The sequence below is a fragment of the Biomphalaria glabrata genome, chromosome 2 (assembly GCF_947242115.1).
Source record: "Biomphalaria glabrata chromosome 2, xgBioGlab47.1, whole genome shotgun sequence".
Classification (NCBI taxonomy): Eukaryota; Metazoa; Mollusca; class Gastropoda; family Planorbidae; genus Biomphalaria; species Biomphalaria glabrata.
In genome coordinates this window covers 17,066,200-17,087,750 of record NC_074712.1, presented here as the reverse complement: position 1 = coordinate 17,087,750, position 21,551 = coordinate 17,066,200, and the positions used below count along the sequence as shown (strand labels likewise).

The window sequence follows — 21,551 nt, the reverse complement described above, 5'->3', positions numbered from 1 at the left end:
CTATCGTACCAGCATGCACAGACTGTCTCCAGTCTATCGTACCAACACGCGCAGTCTGTCTCCATTCTATCGTACCAGCACGCAAAGTCTGTCTCCAGTCTATCGTACCAGCATGCACCGTTTGTCTCCAGTCTATCGTACCAGCATGTACAGTCTGTCTCCAGTCTATCGTACCAGCATGTACAGTTTGTCTCCAGTCTACCGTACCAGCACGCAAATTTTGTCTCCAGTCTATCGTTCCAGCACGCAAAGTCTGTCTTCAGTATATCGTACCAGCACGCAAAGTCTGTCTCCAGTCTATCGTACCAGCATGCAAAGTCTGTCTCCAGTCTATCGTACCAGCACGCAAAGTCTGTCTCCAGTCTATCGTACCAGCATACACCGTTTGTCTCCAGTCTATCGTACCAGCATGTACAGCCTGTTTCCCGTCTATCGTACCAGCACGCAAAGTCTGTCTCCAGTCTATCGTACCAGCACGCAAAGTCTGTCTCCAGTCTATCGTACCAGCATACACCGTTTGTCTCCAGTATATCGTACCAGCATGCAAAGTCTGTCTCCAGTCTATCGTACCAGCACGCACAGCCTGTCTCCAGTCTATCGTACCAGCACGCAAAGTCTGTCTCCAGTCTATCGTACCAGCATACACAATCTGTCTCCGTGTTGTCCCGATCTTCAGTGATTTCCTACCTCATGCTTTCTTTGATGCCTGTAGTCCTCAGATCTCTCTTGCAGACATCTCAATAGGTTAGCCTTAGGAATATCTTGGATCTGACTCCCTTAGCAAGCTCATAATTATTCCATCTGGCATGCGGGTGACATGTCCGAATCAACGTAGTCTTCTGCGTCAAAAGAGCATAGATGCTGTGTGTATGATCAGTTTTCTTATTAGAAACAAGATCCCTTCAGCAGATACATTGTAACAGATTATGACCACAAGGCAGTTCAAGTGAAAACTGTTTAATCTATGCTCCTGGTGCATGTATGTTGACTAGCTCTTAATATCATAAAGCAGAGAGGCCACTATACATGCGTTATAGATTATCATTATGTTTGCCATAGTCAATTTAGTATTTTCCATGGCATGCTTAAAGAGTGGTGCCAATCTTTTGTTAATTGTAGCAACATCAGAGTATAAAAAAAAAAGCCATCGGGCATAAGACCAGCAAGTGTGCACCACTCAAGTCAAAATATGGCATGATCATCAGTTATCGTGCACTGCAAGTGGAGCCATGGGTAGAGCTTTATGCAAACTCTACCAGATCGTAAATGCAATTTTGTTAACCGCTTTGTCTAGTTTCTCAGCGCTTTCGATTTTCGATGAATTAGATGAAACGCCCTCTGTAAAGGAAATGAGAGCAGCATTTGACTAACGCACATGTTGGAAATCAGCTTGAGGAGTTGGGATGAGTTCTGGACACAACATTATTCGGCATCTTCTTTTCGCTTGTAATCGCTAGCGCTCTGGAAGATTAAGTAAATATTCACCGTAGATTCGATTCCTGGCTCGACTTAATACATAACTGTTATTCGCTGAAGATGCGGCACAAACCTTCCATTTGTAAGAAAGATTACAAAGACAGGTAAATGCTTTGGCATGTGGCATATCAAGAGCTCAATCTTACAATAAGATTCACCAAGACTGAAATTCTGTCTCGAGACAACACAGTAGTACCTATGGTGGCCTGCAGGGGGGTGCACCTCTCTGGATTCTGAGTTGTCCAATTCTGGAAAATTTGTGTCCCATTGAAATCAATTAACTTCAACTGATCAAGTGGTGTTTTCACTGAAATAAAGCTGTAAGGATTATTATTGTAACAGGCTAGCCTAGACTTATCAGGAGTTGATGGCCGACCATGTACGCTTATATTTTAGGCTTGCAATATTCTTTGCGCTATAAAAGCTGTAAAATATTCTTTGGCACTTTAGTCGTCATGTTATGTTTTCATTTGCACATCATTTTATTTTGTTAGTTAAGGCCTAGAGTAGGATAAATGTTGTTTGTTTGTTTCTTTGAACTACAGTGAAGGGTGCAGTCATCTTGGTAAATGTGTAGATGCGATCGGTGTTAAGTAAAATAGTAAAGTTAGCCTTTCAGACCTTAAGGTCTTTAGGGCAGATGATGTTAAGGTAATATGTTTCTGTGGCCCACAGCTAACTAGGGTGTCATGTGGCCAGCACAACGACCAACCGCCATTAAAAGATTAACGGATGAATAGTCTTAATGATAATTTTTTTTATTATAAGATAAAATAAGATAAAGCCTGTTGTGACCTTTTTTTTTTTCTACTTCTCAAAGATTTTATTTAAATGACTTGAAGGTCGTTTCGGTAACTACTTAACTCTTCAGATACACAGAGAATCAAGACTGGTGATGGAACAATCGGTTGAGACTTAAACATCTTGCGTTGCTTATGGTCTTCTGACTGACCTAGATCTTTAGCCTTCAACTTGTGGGAACGCATCAGTGGACCACAGTCGAGGTAAACAGAGCGCACCATGAGTGTGATCGCCAGTGTTTGTGTGTGTGTGTTTGTGTGGTAATCTGTGCACCTAATCGTCATGCTTGAAGGAACATATTTCTTGTCTGATGTCATTGGGCCAAAATGTATGTACATTTATTTACAACGCGACAAACACACTCATACCTACAAGTACACAAACATACATACTGTAAGACATGCAACCATATGCATATGTGTGATTTCATTACACTTATTTTTTCAATATCCATATGTCTGGTAACATTGACTTTACAGGTGATTGTCTTACAACAAGGATGGTTGTCTAACAACAAGGATGGTTGTCTAACAACAAAGATGGATGTCCATTCTAATTCCAGGCCGCAACCACGAAAACATCGCAAGATCACTTACGACTGGCTGTGTTTAAATCAAAAGAAAGATAATTTAAAAAAAAAAAAAACAACTGCCTCTTTAAAAAAATGTGGAAAAAAAACGAATCAATAGTAAAAACAAAAAGGAAAGAAAAAATTCCAGACCTTCATCGACAGTTGCCTACGCCTGATAGTGGGAATCAGGGGCCCGAAAAGATATCTAATTTCAACTTGTGGAAGAGAACCAAGCAAAGCCCCATAGCCCAAGATATTCAAAAGAGAAAATGGAGCTGGAAAGGACATTGAACAAAAAACAACTAGCAATGTTGTAAGGCAGATACTTGATTTAAATCAACAAAGATGGAGAAAAGTTGGCATTTGGAGGGAAGAGGTCGGCAATCATTGAAGCTGAGGGTACTGGAATAACATGGGAAGAAATAAAAAAAAAAGCTGCTCGGAAGCGAGTTCGGTGGAGAGGTTTGATTGCTGCCAAATGCTTCACTGAAGGTTCACCGGATTCTGTCAGTCAATTCAGTCTAAACATACAATTTCAAGTGTCGGAAACTCATACCATACATATATGTGAATGTGACTATTTCTCACTCGACACGTTGTCCATGGCCTGACTGACGTACCATGGCAATACGTCATACCTAACAGTAATCTATAAACTAAAGACAGTCTAAAAGCATTGGCCTCAGCTCTAGAAGAAACGCGTGCCAAACGAAAAATGACTGGTCCGTATATCCTCAATGCCATTACCGAATTAAACTGCGCTAGGTGTGGACAGAAAGCGTCTCCAGAATAGAGCTCGACAGTGTAGATAAATATATGGAGATGCTGTGGCTGAGAGGTAAAGCACTTGGAACCGTAAGTCCCGTGTTCGAATCCTGGTGAAGACCTTCGGGGGCCGATTTTGAGTGCACCGTTACATATATATACCACCTTTGCAGCTTTTTTTTTTTGTTTTTTTTTTTTAAATCTCTTTTGAAATTGTTCTATATAAGCTTTTATTCTTAAAGCATGTCGGCTCGCTACTTCAAAGCTTCTTAGGTTTTAAAGATTGAACCCAATAGGTAAAGTAATCCGTTCAGATATTGCAATAGGATGTAAAATTCGTCTGTTTCTGTGACCAACGACCAAGGTCCTTAGATTTGTCCAGCAAATGTGTTGCTATCCTTCAGAATTTAAAGGCGCACTAAATATTGCGAAATTCAAATTTCCAGTATTAATGGGAGTCGAACAGGAGACCACTAGGTTTGGAAGCCAAAGGCATTACCATGCAGACCTTTTAGAACCTTTTAAGCCTGCTTGAACAAACGATGTCACCCACTTTAATTATATAGGGGGCGCGGTGGATGAGTGGTTAAGCGCTCTGCTTCCGAACCTGTAGTCCTGGGTTCGAAGCTCGGTGAAGACTGGGAAGACTGACTCCATACAACTCTAATGGGTACCTGATTTTAGTTGGGGAAAATAAAGGCGATTGGTCGTGGTGTTAGTAACATGATATCCTTCTCGGTAACCGTTGGCCACAGAAACAGATGACCTTAATATCATCTGCCCTATAGACCGAATGTCCGAAAGGGGAACTTTACTTTTATTTTAATTATATGGATATCTAGATCTAGAGATTCTAATTTAGAATTCTTCAGATTTAGGATCTAGTCTAGAATCTAGATGTAGCCTTATCTATATTAGATTTACGTAAAAATATAGGCAAAGCTTTGATAATCTTTCAGTAAACTTAGAAAAACTTTAAATTTAATAAACAACTTAGCTATTTACGACTGACTACGCCATGTTTTGTTTTTTATTATTGAAAATTCGAAAGATAGACCTTTAAATCTAGACTTGAGCTCAATGTTTCTAAAATTAATTTATCAAACTCTTGAATCAAGAATGCCTAACATTCTGAAATTTCCGAACGCCCGCAACGCGATAGTCCTTTGAAGTCCTTTCAAAACCTATGTTGGATCTAGATGTAAGTCTAGTTCTTAAGCCAAATTTACTTTTATTTTTTTTTTTTTACTTTAAAAAATTATGACGGTCAAAATAGAGTAATTTTTTTTGCTCAGGGACACAATCAACTTTTAATTTTATAGGAAAATTGTTTGAGATCAGCCTTCCAGGTTGCAGGTTCCTGGTTCCACCAAGTTCTGACGTGATTAGAAGCATTGTAAAAAAAGAAAAAAACTATCCAACAGAGAGATCATAATGAATTATATATGTATATAATCAACAAGCACAGGTCACAAACTTGTGTTTCTTTTATTAACATAAATAATTAAATAGAGTTGATTAAAATGAACGCTTAGATCATTGTGTAGTACATCTACTTTAATTCAAGACAAACAGGTGCACAAGTGAAGTGCATTTTAAACCACCACGCAATATATTTTTATCTCACTCTCTTTTTCTCTCTTTATCCTTTTTCTCTCTTTCTTCCTTTTTCTCTCTTTCTCTTTCTTTCTCTCTCGTTTTCTCTCTCTTCTCATGCTCTCTCTGTCTCACACACACACAGACACAGGTAACAAATCAATAAACCCACTCCTAAATCTATCAGCAAGGCCCAGGTCTTCATGACATTAATAGTTCATTCAGGCCAATCTTGTAAGACATTAACGCACAAAAATGGCGTCTCTGCTTGGGTCGAAATATAGAAGAAAATGTTTTCTAACGAAAGACACAAAGGCTTGGTTCATTTATGCAAGTTCAAGTCTTTTAAGAATAATCTTGTCGACTTTCTCTGGCACTACTTTTAGAAGGATAAGGGGCGGAGGGATACAATACACAGCAAGTCTCCACCATCCCTTTTTTTTCCTAAATTAAAAATATTAACTAATCTCATATAAAATTTGTTGCTGTCAAATAAATAGATTTAATTTTCAAAGGCTCTACAACAACAAAACAACAACAACAACAACATTGGTTGATTTACTTATTTTTTATATTTTACCCCCCCCCCCTTTTTTTTTTCCTTTCTGCAGTTTCGTTATTACATTTACATCATTTTTCTTTTAAAATCTAAATCCCAACCACTAAATAACTTGTCAATGTATTCTACTCTTTGTTAATGTCATCTTAGTCCTCGTCTAGCGGCTTGAAACATCTCCCCCTCTCAATGCTGCACTAAAAGTGAAATCTATAGTGGACTCTAACCTCAGCTAACGAACATAACATTTTGCATTAAGTTCCAGCCATTCTGTTTTACGCCCCTTCCTAGTAGAAAGACGGCCATCGAAGCCATTGAATACAAGAAAATAAGAGAGTGTCAGAGGCTACATGAGGCTACATAAGGCTACATGGGAAAAGAGAAGTAAACTTAACGTATCTATGTGCCTATGTTGCTATGATTGTCGAAATGAAGCCCGCCTAAATACTCAACAATTTAATGAGATAATGATACACATGAGCTGCTATAGTGCTATGGTGCTTTCTAAAAACAAAATGACTCTTTTCTGTTGGCTTGCATTTCAACAATTTTACTTTTCTATTACAGGGCAAGGTAATGAATACAAATCTGTACCTGCATTAAACATTTCGTGGATGAGACGCTGGCGGGGTCTAGAGACGGAGGATGTGGCCATCGCTTTAGAATATTTGGTAATGTTGTAGAACTTAACAAACTCGTAGAAAAGAAAACAAAAATAAAATGAATGTGTATTTCAAAAATATAGAGTCTTGAGTTAATGGAATGGAAAACTAAGGGAAGGGTTGGGATGTTTATAAACTCAAAAGATGCTAATGCAATTCATTAATATTTCTGAAGTAAAAGTTAAACCATAAACAATAACATGATTAAAATATTTACAAATATCACATGTTTATATGTCTGTCCATTAGTGTCCATATCAGTTCTTGACATTGCAATATTTCTAATTAATGTTTCTTTATCTCTCGTATTTATAAACATCGCCATGTATCCATAATCTCTAGTATCAATAAACATCGCCAAGTATCCATAATCTCTAGTATCATTAAACATCGCCAAGTATCCATAATCTCTAGTATCAATAAACATCGCCATGTATCCATAATCTCTAGTATCATTAAACATCGCCAAGTATCCATAATCTCTAGTATTTATAAGCAATGCCATGTATCTGTGCATAATCTAGCGAATTGAAAACATTGTTGTGTAATCGACCGTCTCTCGTATTTAAAACATTGCTGTGTAATCGCCCATCTCTTGTATTTAAAACAGAGCTGTGTAGTCGCCCATGATCTCTCGTATTTAAAACATCGCTGGGTAATCGCCCATCTCTTGTATTTATAACAGAGCTGTGTAATCGCCCTTGATCTCTCGTACTTAACACAACTCCGTGAACTCTTACAGGACTTCTCTCATATATAACATCATTGTTCTGGTGATATTTTTCTGAATATCTCGTACTTCCTTCAAACCATTAATCTGCGCAGCCAGTGGTCAAAGCTTCATTGTATGTCGGCAGCTCTGCGGAAATCACCCGGTGATAAGATGGTGGCGAGTGTGGCTGAGGATTTTCTTCTGTGCTCTCTGATGGTGTTTCATCGAAGCACGGGGCGGTCGGAGTTTTCGCCCTGATAAAAGTAGTCAAATTCGGATATAGAAATTCTGACTGCTGTAAGCTAGGAAGTTTAGGCGTGTCCACGTCGCTAAAGTGTGTGGTTTGAGGCAAGATATAAACTGGTATGTTTGGAACCTGTGTATCGGTGATTACAGGAACATCTGCAGACGATGACTTGCCAGGATTGACAAAATTGAACTCTGGAATCTTAGGCTCTGGAGTATCCTTAGGGCAAGAAGTCCAACGGAAAGTATAAATGAAATAAAAGAAAACCAGCGAATAGCAACTAACGCTGGAGACTGCAAGGACAAAACGTGGCAAGTCATTCACGTTGGCGGCCGCTGCAAAGCCTGACAGAACGATAGCACAGAACAGCAGGCATAAGACCAAGACATCAAAAAAATGGCGCGGACACGAGTTTTTCTTGATCATCAAGCCAAGATATTGTGCAAGCAACGAGTCGGTGAACAAGATCAAGGCGATGAGAGTTAACACCCATTCTCTGCTGGAAATGATGACGTATAGGGCCAAGGCCAGACCACAGGTAAAAAGAGAAGCCATCCGAATCAGAGGACATTTCTCTCCCTTTGGTTTATATAAATATCCTGCCATGATAAATCTTGAATATATGTGAAGCTAAACACAAATTCTCATCTTCCCTTCAGTACGACAAATCATGTCTGATAAGCAACTCTATAAAAAAGAAAAAAATGCATATTGTATTGACGATAAAACAGTACAAGAATAAACTTTTTTTATTTAATTAGCGCAAAACTTTGAAAATGTATCATATCAAATTATCACTCTTATGAAAGTGTACGATCGAGATGTGATTACCACGAAACCTGGAAGAAGCTGCATGCCTATTGTAATCGTATCGAGAGAAATAGTACATCAATCATTTGTCAGTACAGCTTAGAACGAATGGATTGTCTCTGCAATATTCCGTCTCACCTGAAAAGATCGACCTTGTCTGTGAACTCGTTCCGACCTCAAAGTTTGCTCTAATCTATTTTCTTTTTGCTAATGAACGGATTTTCCTAATTGAAGTGTTTGGTGGAACCGGTGAAGGAGTTACGGAAAAGTTTTTAGCACTACAGAAACAAATGTATCTATTGATTGTTGCAACAAAATATTTTGTATAACTTAGTTGGCAACCAGCTGTCACTCTAGCGTCTTTGGCATTGCTTGATTCGTCTTGTGTTTTAAAATATTTTCGAATCTTAGTTGTTTTTTTTTTAGGTTCTCAGGTTCCATGATATTGACCTTACATTTTCCCATATCGCCCTTTCTTTTTTTATCTCTCTTATTGAATTCTGTCACGTAAATAATGTCAACCGGATTTTTTCGGTTTCTAAGGTAAACAAAGACTACTGCAATTAACGTCAAGTATGAACTTCCGCAATAGGGATTAAACACAGACCTATATATATATATATAATATGTAGACTTGACGCGCAGATATTTAAGCACTTCACAACAATGTCCTGAAACATGGTGTTGTTTTGTAAAGTAGTTATAGCAAGTAAATTTTTTTTTCAAACCTAACCTATAAAACATATAATAAGCCAAGGTATAAATTATGTTGAGACTTGAATGCCGTACAAGTTTGTTGATGGCAAGTCAATGTTTTAAGATGACTTTTCTATCTCGTAAACTGGATCTAGAAAGATCTATTGAAATGTACAATCTAAAATAAATCTAAAACAAATGTCCGCTTGTTTTATAACATTGTAAGTACAAGGATGAGTTGTTTTGCATTCAACCACTTACGATAGAATACATTATGTCTATTATACACTTCTAACATCATGGGGTGGTCTCAGAACAGAAAAAAGCTTCACGTAGTCCAGTGCAAACACAACAGATAAAGCTTCACGTAGTCCAGTGCAAACACAACAAATAAAGCTTCACGTAGTCCAGTGCAAACACAACAAATAAAGCTTCACGTAGTCCAGTAAAAACAAACAGATAAAGCTTCACGTAGTCCAGTGCGAACAAACAGATAAAGCTTCACGTAGTCCAGTGCAAACAAACAGATAAAGCTTCACGTAGTCCAGTGCAAACAAACAGATAAAGCTTCACGTAGTCCAGTGCAAACACAACAAATAAAGCTTCACGTAGTCCAGTGCAAACAAACAGATAAAGCTTCACGTAGTCCAGTAAAAACAAACAGATAAAGCTTCACGTAGTCCAGTGCGAACAAACAGATAAAGCTTCACGTAGTCCAGTGCAAACAAAACAGATAAAGCTTCACGTAGTCCAGTGCAAACAAACAGATAAAGCTTCACGTAGTCCAGTAAAAACAAACAGATAAAACTTCACGTAGTCCAGTGCGAACAAACAGATAAAGCTTCACGTAGTCCAGTGCAAACAAAACAGATAAAGCTTCACGTAGTCCAGTGCAAACAAACTGATAAAGCTTCACGTAGTCCAGTGCAAACAAACAGATAAAGCTTCACGTAGTCCAGTGCAAACAAACAGATAAAGCTTCACGTAGTCCGGTGCTAACAAACAGATAAAGCTTCACGTAGTCAAGTGCAAACAAACAGATAAAGCTTCACGTAGTCCAGTGCGAACAAACAGATAAAGCTTCACGTAGTCCGGTGCAGACAAACAGATAAAGCTTCACGTAGTCCAGTGCAAACAAAATAGATAAAGCTTCACGTAGTCCAGTGCAAACACAACAAATAAAGCTTCACGTAGTCCAGTGCAAACAAACAGATAAAGCTTCATGTTGTCCAGTGCAAACAAACAGATAAAGCTTCACGTAGTCCAGTGCAAACACAACAAATAAAGCTTCACGTAGTCCAGTGCAAACAAACAGATAAAGCTTCACGTAGTCCAGTAAAAACAAACAGATAAAGCTTCACGTAGTCCAGTGCAAACAAACAGATAAAGCTTCACGTAGTCCAGTAAAAACAGATAAAGCTTCACGTAGTCCAGTGCAAACACAACAAATAAAGCTTCACGTAGTCCAGTGCAAACAAACAGATAAAGCTTCACGTAGTCCTGTGCGAACAAACAGATAAAGCTTCACGTAGTCCGGTGCAAACAAACAGATAAAGCTTCACGTAGTCCAGTGCAAACAAACAGATAAAGCTTCACGTAGTCCAGTGCAAACACAACAAATAAAGCTTCACGTAGTCCAGTGCAAACACAACAAATAAAGCTTCACGTAGTCCAGTAAAAACAAACAGATAAAGCTTCACGTAGTCCAGTGCGAACAAACAGATAAAGCTTCACGTAGTCCAGTGCAAACAAACAGATAAAGCTTCACGTAGTCCAGTGCAAACAAACAGATAAAGCTTCACGTAGTCCAGTGCAAACACAACAAATAAAGCTTCACGTAGTCCAGTGCAAACAAACAGATAAAGCTTCACGTAGTCCAGTAAAAACAAACAGATAAAGCTTCACGTAGTCCAGTGCGGACAAACAGATAAAGCTTCACGTAGTCCAGTGCAAACAAAACAGATAAAGCTTCACGTAGTCCAGTGCAAACAAACAGATAAAGCTTCACGTAGTCCAGTAAAAACAAACAGATAAAGCTTCACGTAGTCCAGTGCGAACAAACAGATAAAGCTTCACGTAGTCCAGTGCAAACAAAACAGATAAAGCTTCACGTAGTCCAGTGCAAACAAACTGATAAAGCTTCACGTAGTCCAGTGCAAACAAACAGATAAAGCTTCACGTAGTCCAGTGCAAACAAACAGATAAAGCTTCACGTAGTCCGGTGCTAACAAACAGATAAAGCTTCACGTAGTCAAGTGCAAACAAACAGATAAAGCTTCACGTAGTCCAGTGCGAACAAACAGATAAAGCTTCACGTAGTCCGGTGCAGACAAACAGATAAAGCTTCACGTAGTCCAGTGCAAACAAAACAGATAAAGCTTCACGTAGTCCAGTGCAAACACAACAAATAAAGCTTCACGTAGTCCAGTGCAAACAAACAGATAAAGCTTCATGTTGTCCAGTGCAAACAAACAGATAAAGCTTCACGTAGTCCAGTGCAAACACAACAAATAAAGCTTCACGTAGTCCAGTGCAAACAAACAGATAAAGCTTCACGTAGTCCAGTAAAAACAAACAGATAAAGCTTCACGTAGTCCAGTGCAAACAAACAGATAAAGCTTCACGTAGTCCAGTAAAAACAGATAAAGCTTCACGTAGTCCAGTGCAAACACAACAAATAAAGCTTCACGTAGTCCAGTGCAAACAAACAGATAAAGCTTCACGTAGTCCTGTGCGAACAAACAGATAAAGCTTCACGTAGTCCGGTGCAAACAAACAGATAAAGCTTCACGTAGTCCAGTGCAAACAAACAGATAAAGCTTCACGTAGTCCAGTGCAAACACAACAAATAAAGCTTCACGTAGTCCAGTGCAAACAAACAGATAAAGCTTCACGTAGTCCAGTAAAAACAAACAGATAAAGCTTCACGTAGTCCAGTGCAAACAAACAGATAAAGCTTCACGTAGTCCAGTAAAAACAGATAAAGCTTCACGTAGTCCAGTGCAAACACAACAAATAAAGCTTCACGTAGTCCAGTGCAAACAAACAGATAAAGCTTCACGTAGTCCAGTGCGAACAAACAGATAAAGCTTCACGTAGTCCAGTGCAAACAAAACAGATAAAGCTTCACGTAGTCCAGTGCAAACAAACAGATAAAGCTTCACGTAGTCCAGTGCAAACAAACAGATAAAGCTTCACGTAGTCCAGTGCAAACAAACAGATAAAGCTTTACGTAGTCCGGTGCTAACAAACAGATAAAGCTTCACGTAGTCAAGTGCAAACAAACAGATAAAGCTTCACGTAGTCCAGTGCGAACAAACAGATAAAGCTTCACGTAGTCCGGTGCAGACAAACAGATAAAGCTTCACGTAGTCCAGTGCAAACAAAACAGATAAAGCTTCACGTAGTCCAGTGCAAACAAACAGATAAAGCTTCACGTAGTCCAGTGCAAACAAACAGATAAAGCTTCATGTTGTCCAGTGCAAACAAACAGATAAAGCTTCACGTAGTCCAGTGCAAACACAACAAATAAAGCTTCACGTAGTCCAGTAAAAACAAACAGATAAAGCTTCACGTAGTCCAGTAAAAACAAACAGATAAAGCTTCACGTAGTCCAGTGCAAACAAACAGATAAAGCTTCACGTAGTCCAGTAAAAACAGATAAAGCTTCACGTAGTCCAGTGCAAACACAACAAATAAAGCTTCACGTAGTCCAGTGCAAACAAACAGATAAAGCTTCACGTAGTCCTGTGCGAACAAACAGATAAAGCTTCACGTAGTCCGGTGCAAACAAACAGATAAAGCTTCACGTAGTCCAGTGCAAACAAACAGATAAAGCTTCACGTAGTCCAGTGCAAACACAACAGATAAAGCTTCACGTAGTCCAGTAAAAACAAACAGATAAAGCTTCACGTAGTCCAGTGCAAACAAACAGATAAAGCTTCACGTAGTCCAGTGCAAACACAACAAATAAAGCTTCACGTAGTCCAGTAAAAACAAACAGAAAAAGCTTCACGTAGTCCAGTGCAAACAAACAGATAAAGCTTCACGTAGTCCAGTGCAAACACAACATATAAAGCTTCACGTAGTCCAGTAAAAACAAACAGATAAAGCTTCACGTAGTCCAGTGCAAACAAACAGATAAAGCTTCACGTAGTCCAGTGCAAACAAACAGATAAAGCTTCACGTAGTCCTGTTCGAACAAACAGATAAAGCTTCACGTAGTCCGGTGCAAACAAACAGATAAAGCTTCACGTAGTCCAGTAAAAACAAACAGATAAAGCTTCACGTAGTCCAGTGCAGACAAACAGATAAAGCTTCACGTAGTCAAGTAAAAACAAACAGATAAAGCTTCACGTAGTCCAGTGCAAACAAACAGATAAAGCTTCACGTAGTCCAGTGCAAACAAACAGATAAAGCTTCATGTAGTCCAGTAAAAACAAACAGATAAAGCTTCACGTACTCCAGTGCAAACAAAACAGATAAAGCTTCACGTAGTCCGGTGCTAACAAACAGATAAAGCTTCACGTAGTCCGGTGCAAACAAAACAGATAAAGCTTCACGTAGTCCGGTGCTAACAAACAGATAAAGCTTCACGTAGTCCGGTGCTAACAAACAAACAAAATATTTACGTTCTCGCGTGCATTATTAATCTGACCATAAACACCCTTTGCAATCACGCACACAGAAACGCACATATTAAGGCTTGTCTTTAGGTCCGAAGATTGCTCGTGAGATACTCGCTCGCTCAACAGGTAAAAATCAATAAATCCAGTCCAACATTGGCCGTCTTCCACCCTGAACTATATCAATACATTCAAACAAAGTACGCACATCTCAACTAACAAACAAACAAAAAAAAAGAAGAAGAAAACAAATATAAAATTAACAAGAGACAAACTTGTAAGCCCCCTCCGCCTTTCTTTACTTTATTGTTATTGTCAATGTTCAATCTATTGCATATAATCGTCAAGGACCAGTTTTTGGTCTATTTGGTGTACAAAACACATGTCTTCCCAAACAGAGGACGCATACTCTATTGCTCTAACCAAGGCTAAATAGCATTTTAGCATTTTAGTTTTATGTTCCTGTTTGATTTGGAAACATTTCTTTTAATAAGCCCTAATGATTTGTTTGACTTTTAAAATACTTTCATCTATATGGGGATTTCATGATAACTTTTCATTTATTATAAAGCCTATGAATAGAAAAAAAAACAACAAAGTTCCCCTTTCAGACATTGTGATCTATTACGCAGATGATTTAAAGGTCTTCTGTTTCTGTGGCCAATGTTTAACGAGGGTGTCATGTGGCCAGGACAACGACCAACGGCCTTTACTTTTCCCCAATTAATGTCAGGTACCCATTAGAGCTGGGTGGACGAACAGGCGCCTAAAGATCCCCAAATTAAAAATTCCAGTCTTCACCAGGATTTGAACCCGGGACCCCAGCGCTTTACCGATCAGCCACAGCACCTCCATCATCATGAATGAGATAATTCGTTGTTTTTTTTTTGTTTTTTTTTTATTATTGTTACTTTTAATAATGGACATTTATGTGGGTAAAAAAAAACTTGCCCAGGTTTGATTCTCATGTTTATAAGTCATTGAATTTTCTTTGTAAATTTCTATGTAAAATGTCAGTACCCACTACCTAGTGTTGTTCTCTTTGCTTTTGTGTATTTTGTAATCATGTGTCGAGAGTCGCACTTTTGTTCCTTATCATTTGCACTTACTTCAGTGTTGTAATAGATCAAGTACTGGCTATGTAGAATACGAAATGTGTTAATTAGGACTAATTGATAAAATAATTTCTCCATTTTACGAATGATTCATGTTTTGTTAGGTGGAAATGAATAAATTTGCAAAGTTTCAAATTGATCAGAGAATAAGAGGTGGGAGAAATAATGTGTACAAAATTAGTTCCACACAGGCAGACAGACAGACAGTCGGAGTGAGTTGATATAAGGTTTGTAAAAACATAAACAACAAAAAAAAACTTTTCAATTAACTTTATACTTTCTTTTAGAGAAGACGCGGGCAAACCTTTATGGAACTGGGCTATAAACTAAATACAATTATTTGATGGGCCTGATAGAGGTGTTTTGCCCCCCCCCCCCACCTTTTTCTTTTAGTGTACAGGGAAAACCATTGAAAGTAAGATAGTACGTAATGTTTGTAATTAAAAAACTGAAACTTCTTGTAAGTTTGAAGCTTTGCTTGTTGGATACTATTTCCTTTCAATTTGGTTCATATTAGGACAGGTAATTCAGAGAGGGAACTTTCAAATGAGATTCTCATACGTAAATCGACAGACCGAAATGAAACTTTCATTGGTCCGGAGTTGGTAAGCGAAACGTATTTTTACCTAGCACTACTCTAGATAATATTTTAGTTGTTTGTTTTGAAATGTCTCGTACGTTCTTAGCAGGAGGCCTACTGGAAGCGTCGAGTAACAGGAGTAGTACAGACTTTACTTCTAAACAGAAAATGGATTTGCATATGGCTGTGTATTTCTTGCTTAGGTCGGGATCCCCTATATATATTAGATATATAATGCTTTTTTAGCGGCCCCCGAAAGGGGAAAAGACGCTATTAGTTTTGTGTGAAATGTCTGTCCGTCTGTCCGTCCCGTTTAGATCTCGTAAACTAGAAAAGATACTGAAAATCCGACTTCACAATATTTTAGACCATTCAAAGTTCTGATGCAACGGCTACTTTTTTTTTCCTGAAAGCGAAAATTCTAATTTTTAAAATCAATTATGCAAGCAGTTTTTTAAAGAGAAAAAGCTAATTAGTATGCATTATAAGTGAAACCTAATTTAAAACAAATAGTAATCTTATAAACTTCATTTTTGTCAACATTTCTTTTATATAGCGGAATTTTTTTTATTTTATTTTTGAGGATTTGAATATGTGATTGAGCCTTTTCAAAACAATTACTTTATTTATTCCGAACCAAAGGTCCCGGGTTCGAATCCTGGTGAAGACTGGGATTTTGAACTTCTGAGTCTACCCAGCTCTAATGGGTGCCTGGCATTAGTTGGGGAAAAGTAAAGGCGGTTGGTCGTTGTACTGGCTACATGACACCCTCGTTAGCCGTAGGCCACAAAAACAGATGAACTTTACATCATCTGCCCTATAGACCACAAGGTCTGAAAGGGAAACTAGTTAGGCCAGGTTCACATCTAACTTTACATTCACTTTCACTTATCCTTTGATCTGCGGGACCGTTGCGGCACTACACAAGATCTGTTAACCTTCTTTCTCCATTCTTATCTCTCATTTGTCTTTGATATAATTTCATTCGGATGTTCTTTCTGAAAATATTGAAGCCTACCTGGGTGGACCACTGGTCGTGCGGTTTGCGCGCTGGACTGTCGTTCGGATTTATCGACGGTCGAAGGTTCAAAGCCTGCCTGCTCCCATCCCCCGTCGTCCTGCGGGAGGTTTGGACTAGGAAGTAAACTATGTTCAACTCTGAAGGATTATCCGAATTATGTAAAACATTTTACTTCGGGGGCCGATTTTGAGTTTGTGTTTCCACACAAACTGTCTTTTGTAACCTTGTTTGTAAACAATAGGTGCCGGTACTCAGTTATTAGGTGCCGGTACTCTGCGATGAATCGCCTAACGTCTAACTACTAGTATATTAATAATAAACGTTAAAATACAAGAAAAGTAATAATATTTCCCCACATTGAAAAAGTTGCCGGTACACCGTACCGGTGCCTACCGTCACAAAAAAGCCCTGTATATATATATATATATATATATATATATATATATATATATATATATATATATATATATATATATATATATATATATATATATATATATATATATATATAGAGAGAGAGAGAGAGAGAGAGAGAGAGAGAGACTGATAGATAGATAGCTAGATAGATAGATAGATAGATAGATAGATAGATAGATAGATAGATAGATAGATAGATAGATAGATAGATAGATAGATAGATAGATAGATAGATAGATAGATAGATAGATAGAACAATGTCACTGAGTATTACAAGCTGTTGGAACTTATATTTTCTTCCTGGTTCAAAATGTAACCCAGGAGGGGGAGGGGTGTTAGAGGGAACACAATGATTTAATTATGGTCTCATCAGGCCCGTCAATTTTTTAAATTTTTTTTTTAATTTGTTAACACCATGTTATGGCTAAAACTTAAAAAAAACAATACATTCCTCTACATGCACGAAAGACAATGATAAACATCATGTTCATTTTTTTCTGAGTCATTATTGAGTTGATATTAAAACTATGACGCAATATTGATTACCAGTCTACCTCGTACACACCTGCTACATCTCAGAGTTACAATATATATATATATTTTTTTTAATCACTCAATGAAATATGGAGACTATTCAAACATATTAGGTTGATAATGATACGCAAATGAAACAAGACAAAACAGAACCTGATCAGGCTTGTAGCCTACCTTTACTCATTTATAGTGCCGGAGTTAGGTCAGTGCCGGAGTTAGGTCAGTGTAGGCCTTGGGAGGATTTTTGCCGAGGACCATCTTCTCTTCTTCAAAGCGTCATTCACGATGCTCTTATTTATATTTATAATTCTTACAACCACGTGACATTTATAAAGGAAAAGGGAAAATATAGTACTTGAAAATTTAGGTTCGAACAGTGTTTGCCGCATCCCTTCCCCCCTTATCAGTCTTTCGGAAGGTTTGTGTTAGCATGTAACATCTTCAAGTCTAAAGACATATCCGAAACATGTCAAACAAACAACCAGCGCGCTCTGCCTAACATGGATCTAGTTGTACAAGCCGGAAACAAAAGCTATAAATAGCTAGATGGTTGGTGTATCCGGTGTACAAACGAAGTGTTGGTAAATTGTTGGTTTTTAAAGTATACGATCAGTTTGTGAACCAGTTAGCACTCTGGAGAATCTAATGGTCTCATCTCTTTCGTTCACAGCAGGAACACTATGAAGTATGGAGAAAGCTTTAGGCTGTCACTCTAGTCTAGGACTTCAAAGTTATTTGAAAAGAAATGGGAGCTAATTAGCGGTAATAAAGTAGTTTTGATACAAAAATCATCTGCCATACATTATGTATTGACGTTGTTTAGTCTATTGTGAAATAATCTAATAAATAGATAGATAGATAGATAGATAGATAGATAGATAGATAGATAGATAGATAGATAGATAGATAGATAGATAGATAGATAGATAGATAGATAGATAGATAGATAGACAGATATTCACCAGTGGGTCTGTAGTGTATGTCGACATTTTGATTCCATGACATTTTTTGTTGTTGATATCTTTATATTGTAGAATAATTGTGCGAGTATCTCCAAACAAAAATTTTTATATATTTTCTTTATTGCATTACAATCTACCTACTACTCACTAGACCATACACACAATGGTCTATATATCTCACAGAATACATCTTGATGAAGCGATTTAAAATACAATTATAAACTATATAGAATCATAATTACCTTCAATGGTATACATTAAAAAAATGATGTTATACTGCAGCCCAAATAAACAGTCAATCAGATCACTGCAAGTTTACTGCCTTGCACTGAATAGATCCCACAGGTGGTAACAAGCAAGCCGACTGGCTATTGTCGATATGTCCTGAGGCCAAACAAATGTATCCGTAAGTAGTTTCCAAAAAACCCGGAAGATTCGTAGCCTTGAAAACACGGTCACATTGACTTGTTGGTGGTGGTGTTCAATTGAATGCCCTTGTTTGTCTCTACAGTTGTGTTTGTTTTGGTATGATTGTCTGGTTGTAGTTTGTAAGGTACCTCCTGTTTCGAAAGACAATATATGCGCCTAGATTAACCACTGATGAAGATCACCTTTTCTTAAGTTAGATAGAAACTGCTATGATTAAAGGGACCAATTCTGGATCAGCGAGATTCGTGTCGCATATAAGCATAGCATTACCTGGACAGTTTCCCCATGAGATGGTCGTCTGCAGTAACGATAAATACTGACAGCGGAGGATAAGAAGTGGTCAGCATACTAAAAGACTCGTATATATAAAAGAAGATATATATGGGGTAATTTGCCATGGCTGCGGGCTGCTAAATAAACTCCTCAATTACAATGTTTGTTTACCATGTGGTTTCAGAGTGTATGCTGTAGAGTTTACAGTACGCTAATCGTTTGTGCAGTGTGATCGTGTGATGTTAGTTTCAAGTCTAAATAGACGGCTATTCCCTTAGTTGTCTGTCGGTCTTAAAAGTCTATGGAATACTTTATAAAAAAACCTAAGCTAAAGAATAAAGAAAGTCTGATTCTGAATGAGACTAGTATCTGCCTAATCGTGTTGCATGCCATCTGGATTATCGCCTCGATAGTCTCGGGTTTAAACCCTGCCCACTGCCATGCGAAAAGGCTTTCTGAAGATACATTCGAAAAAAACAAAACCAAAATGTAAGCATTTCCTGGAGACGATCGGGTAGTCCGAAGTGGATTAAAGCAGTTGATCATTGTACTGACCACAGGAGTTGACGAGACTCGTGAACATTCTTATCTAGTTTGAACGTTGTGTCTTTTCTAACGCCGTACATATTACGTCATAGCATGACGTCGACAGCTGATTTTCCAGGATATCATTTGATCTATTTTTCTAAGAAGTTATTCTATATATAATTGACGTCCTCTCCAGAGGTCATTGCTTTATTTTGTTTTCATCTTCTTTTATTTCGATTTGTTGTTAGTTTTGAGCTCACTCTAGAAATATGTACATGTAATCAGAGGGAGAAGGTCTTACACCTCAGACAATTACAAAAGTAGGTCTAACCTATGACATTTTAGAATGTATGTTTGTTTGTTCTTAAAATGTTTTACATGTTTCGGATGTTCCTTCAGAGTTGAAGATAGTTTACTTCCTAGTCCAAACCTCCCGCAGGACGACGGGGGATGGTAGCGGGCAGGGTTTGAACCCTCGACCGTCGATAAATCCGAACGACAGTCCATGGCGCAAACCGCACGACCAGGCAGCCATCCAAGGTATAAGTATAAGGTGAAATACTTAATTTTGTAGAAACCAATGTACACAAAAGATATTTCTTGAACTAAAATAACCGATATGTCTGCATCTGTATTTTGTAAAGATGGCTTGCCATTACTTATCTTTTAATATCTCTGATTAATTTTGGTATTACTTGTAATTGTATTTTACGGATTGAGATTAGAATCTGTTGTTTCACGAGATATTAGTTTCTGTATGATTTCACGAAGTATAAAAGTGTTGATTGTACAAGAATTCTATCGTAAAACAAGGCAATGCTATAAACGAAACTATATTACAAACAAGACAATTTTACAAACAAGACACTTTTTACAAACAAGACACTTTTTACAAACAAGACAATTTTACAAACAAGACAATTTTACAAAAAAAAGATACTGTTACAAACAAAATAATGCTACACACAAAAGACACTGTTACACCTTGTCCGCTGTTTACTTTCGATGCCTCCGGATGTATCATCCAGTGTGCCACATGAAAGCTGTAGTACTTTTGGTCATGTTTGTGTTACATCGTGCACACAGGTGGGAACCAATCAAATGGTTAGCTTTGACCATTTTGTCCTTGGGGTTCAAACTTCCCTGCGCGCGCGCGCACACACACACACACTTTTCTAGTCACTCATCAGAATGACGTCATATTGTTTGCAGCACACAAACACACACTCAGGAACAAGGCACTTGACATAAAGAAACTCTAAAACAATGGCTGACTGGCTTTCATTCTGCAAAACAAAGTTGAACACAGTTTCGTTTTGACTTCATTTTGTCCTTGTTTTATCTTAAGACCTTGTTAGACTTCAGTCTGTCATCTTATAAATAACAGACGTTACTTCAAAAGAGAAGATAATTACGTCCTACGCATTTCATGTGTCAGTTTATTCATAAATCAGTGAGTTAAACTCTGCTAAGTCTTTGTATTCAGGCAACCCATTCCAGGCGTTCACGGCACTAAGGAAAAAGGAGGACTTGTACGAATATTTCCTAGCATATAGAATATGAAAAAAGCCTCTAATTTAGTGTCTGTCTGGCTATTTTATTCGATTTTGTTTTTCTATTTGTAATCTATGGTTCAGTGTGTAATGACTATTGCTACTTTAGTTTGAAGTCTTCTACCCTGAAGTGTTTCGTACTATGCTCCTTATTTAATAATTGGTAATCTGCACGGAGGACTACAAATTAAAGATACATATGTAAACAAAGAACAGACTATTGTGGATAACGGTTAGAATGAACAACTTGAATGATATAGTGACACAAATAATGAACGTTAACACTAAATTAGCATTTGTCTTCTCCACTTTCACATATTGTGTACAACAAATAAACAAATCTTACAGCAACTCGAAGGTTTCAATACATAGATCTGAGCATTTGAAATCATTGTCTCTGTATGTAGAGGGGGCGAGAGGGTGAAACATCTCTAAGAAGGCTATTGCAATATTATATATTTAAAATTTAATATATATAATATATTTAATATAGATTCTTAATATAATCAACTATAGTATAATATAATGATGCTTAATAATGTATACACATCATCCAAATTCTTCCATTGAAGCCAATACAAGTATTAGCTAAAAAAAAATAAAACTCGCTTACAGCGACATA

At 37.7% G+C, this 21,551-nt stretch overlaps 2 protein-coding genes across 5 annotated transcripts in view; both read right to left on the bottom strand.

Moving 5' to 3' along the window:
* Positions 1-21,551, bottom strand: part of LOC106056272 (BAI1-associated protein 3-like) — a 328,613-nt gene that overhangs the window by 252,360 nt on the left and 54,702 nt on the right. The gene's annotated exons all lie outside the window — the stretch shown is intronic.
* On the bottom strand, positions 6,345-18,699 carry LOC106052556 (uncharacterized). 2 transcript variants are annotated; one of them, XM_013207969.2, is made up of 2 exons: positions 18,389-18,699; positions 6,345-8,073 (listed from the first exon to the last, which is right to left on the bottom strand). In XM_013207969.2, exon 2 carries the CDS (start codon positions 7,990-7,992, stop codon positions 7,240-7,242), a length of 753 nt encoding a protein of 250 aa, XP_013063423.2. In that variant the 5' UTR covers positions 7,993-8,073; positions 18,389-18,699; the 3' UTR covers positions 6,345-7,239. The 2 variants fall into 2 exon arrangements, with proteins under 2 accessions (XP_013063423.2, XP_055875426.1); XM_056019451.1 differs by lacking the exon at positions 18,389-18,699 and adding an exon at positions 13,524-13,575.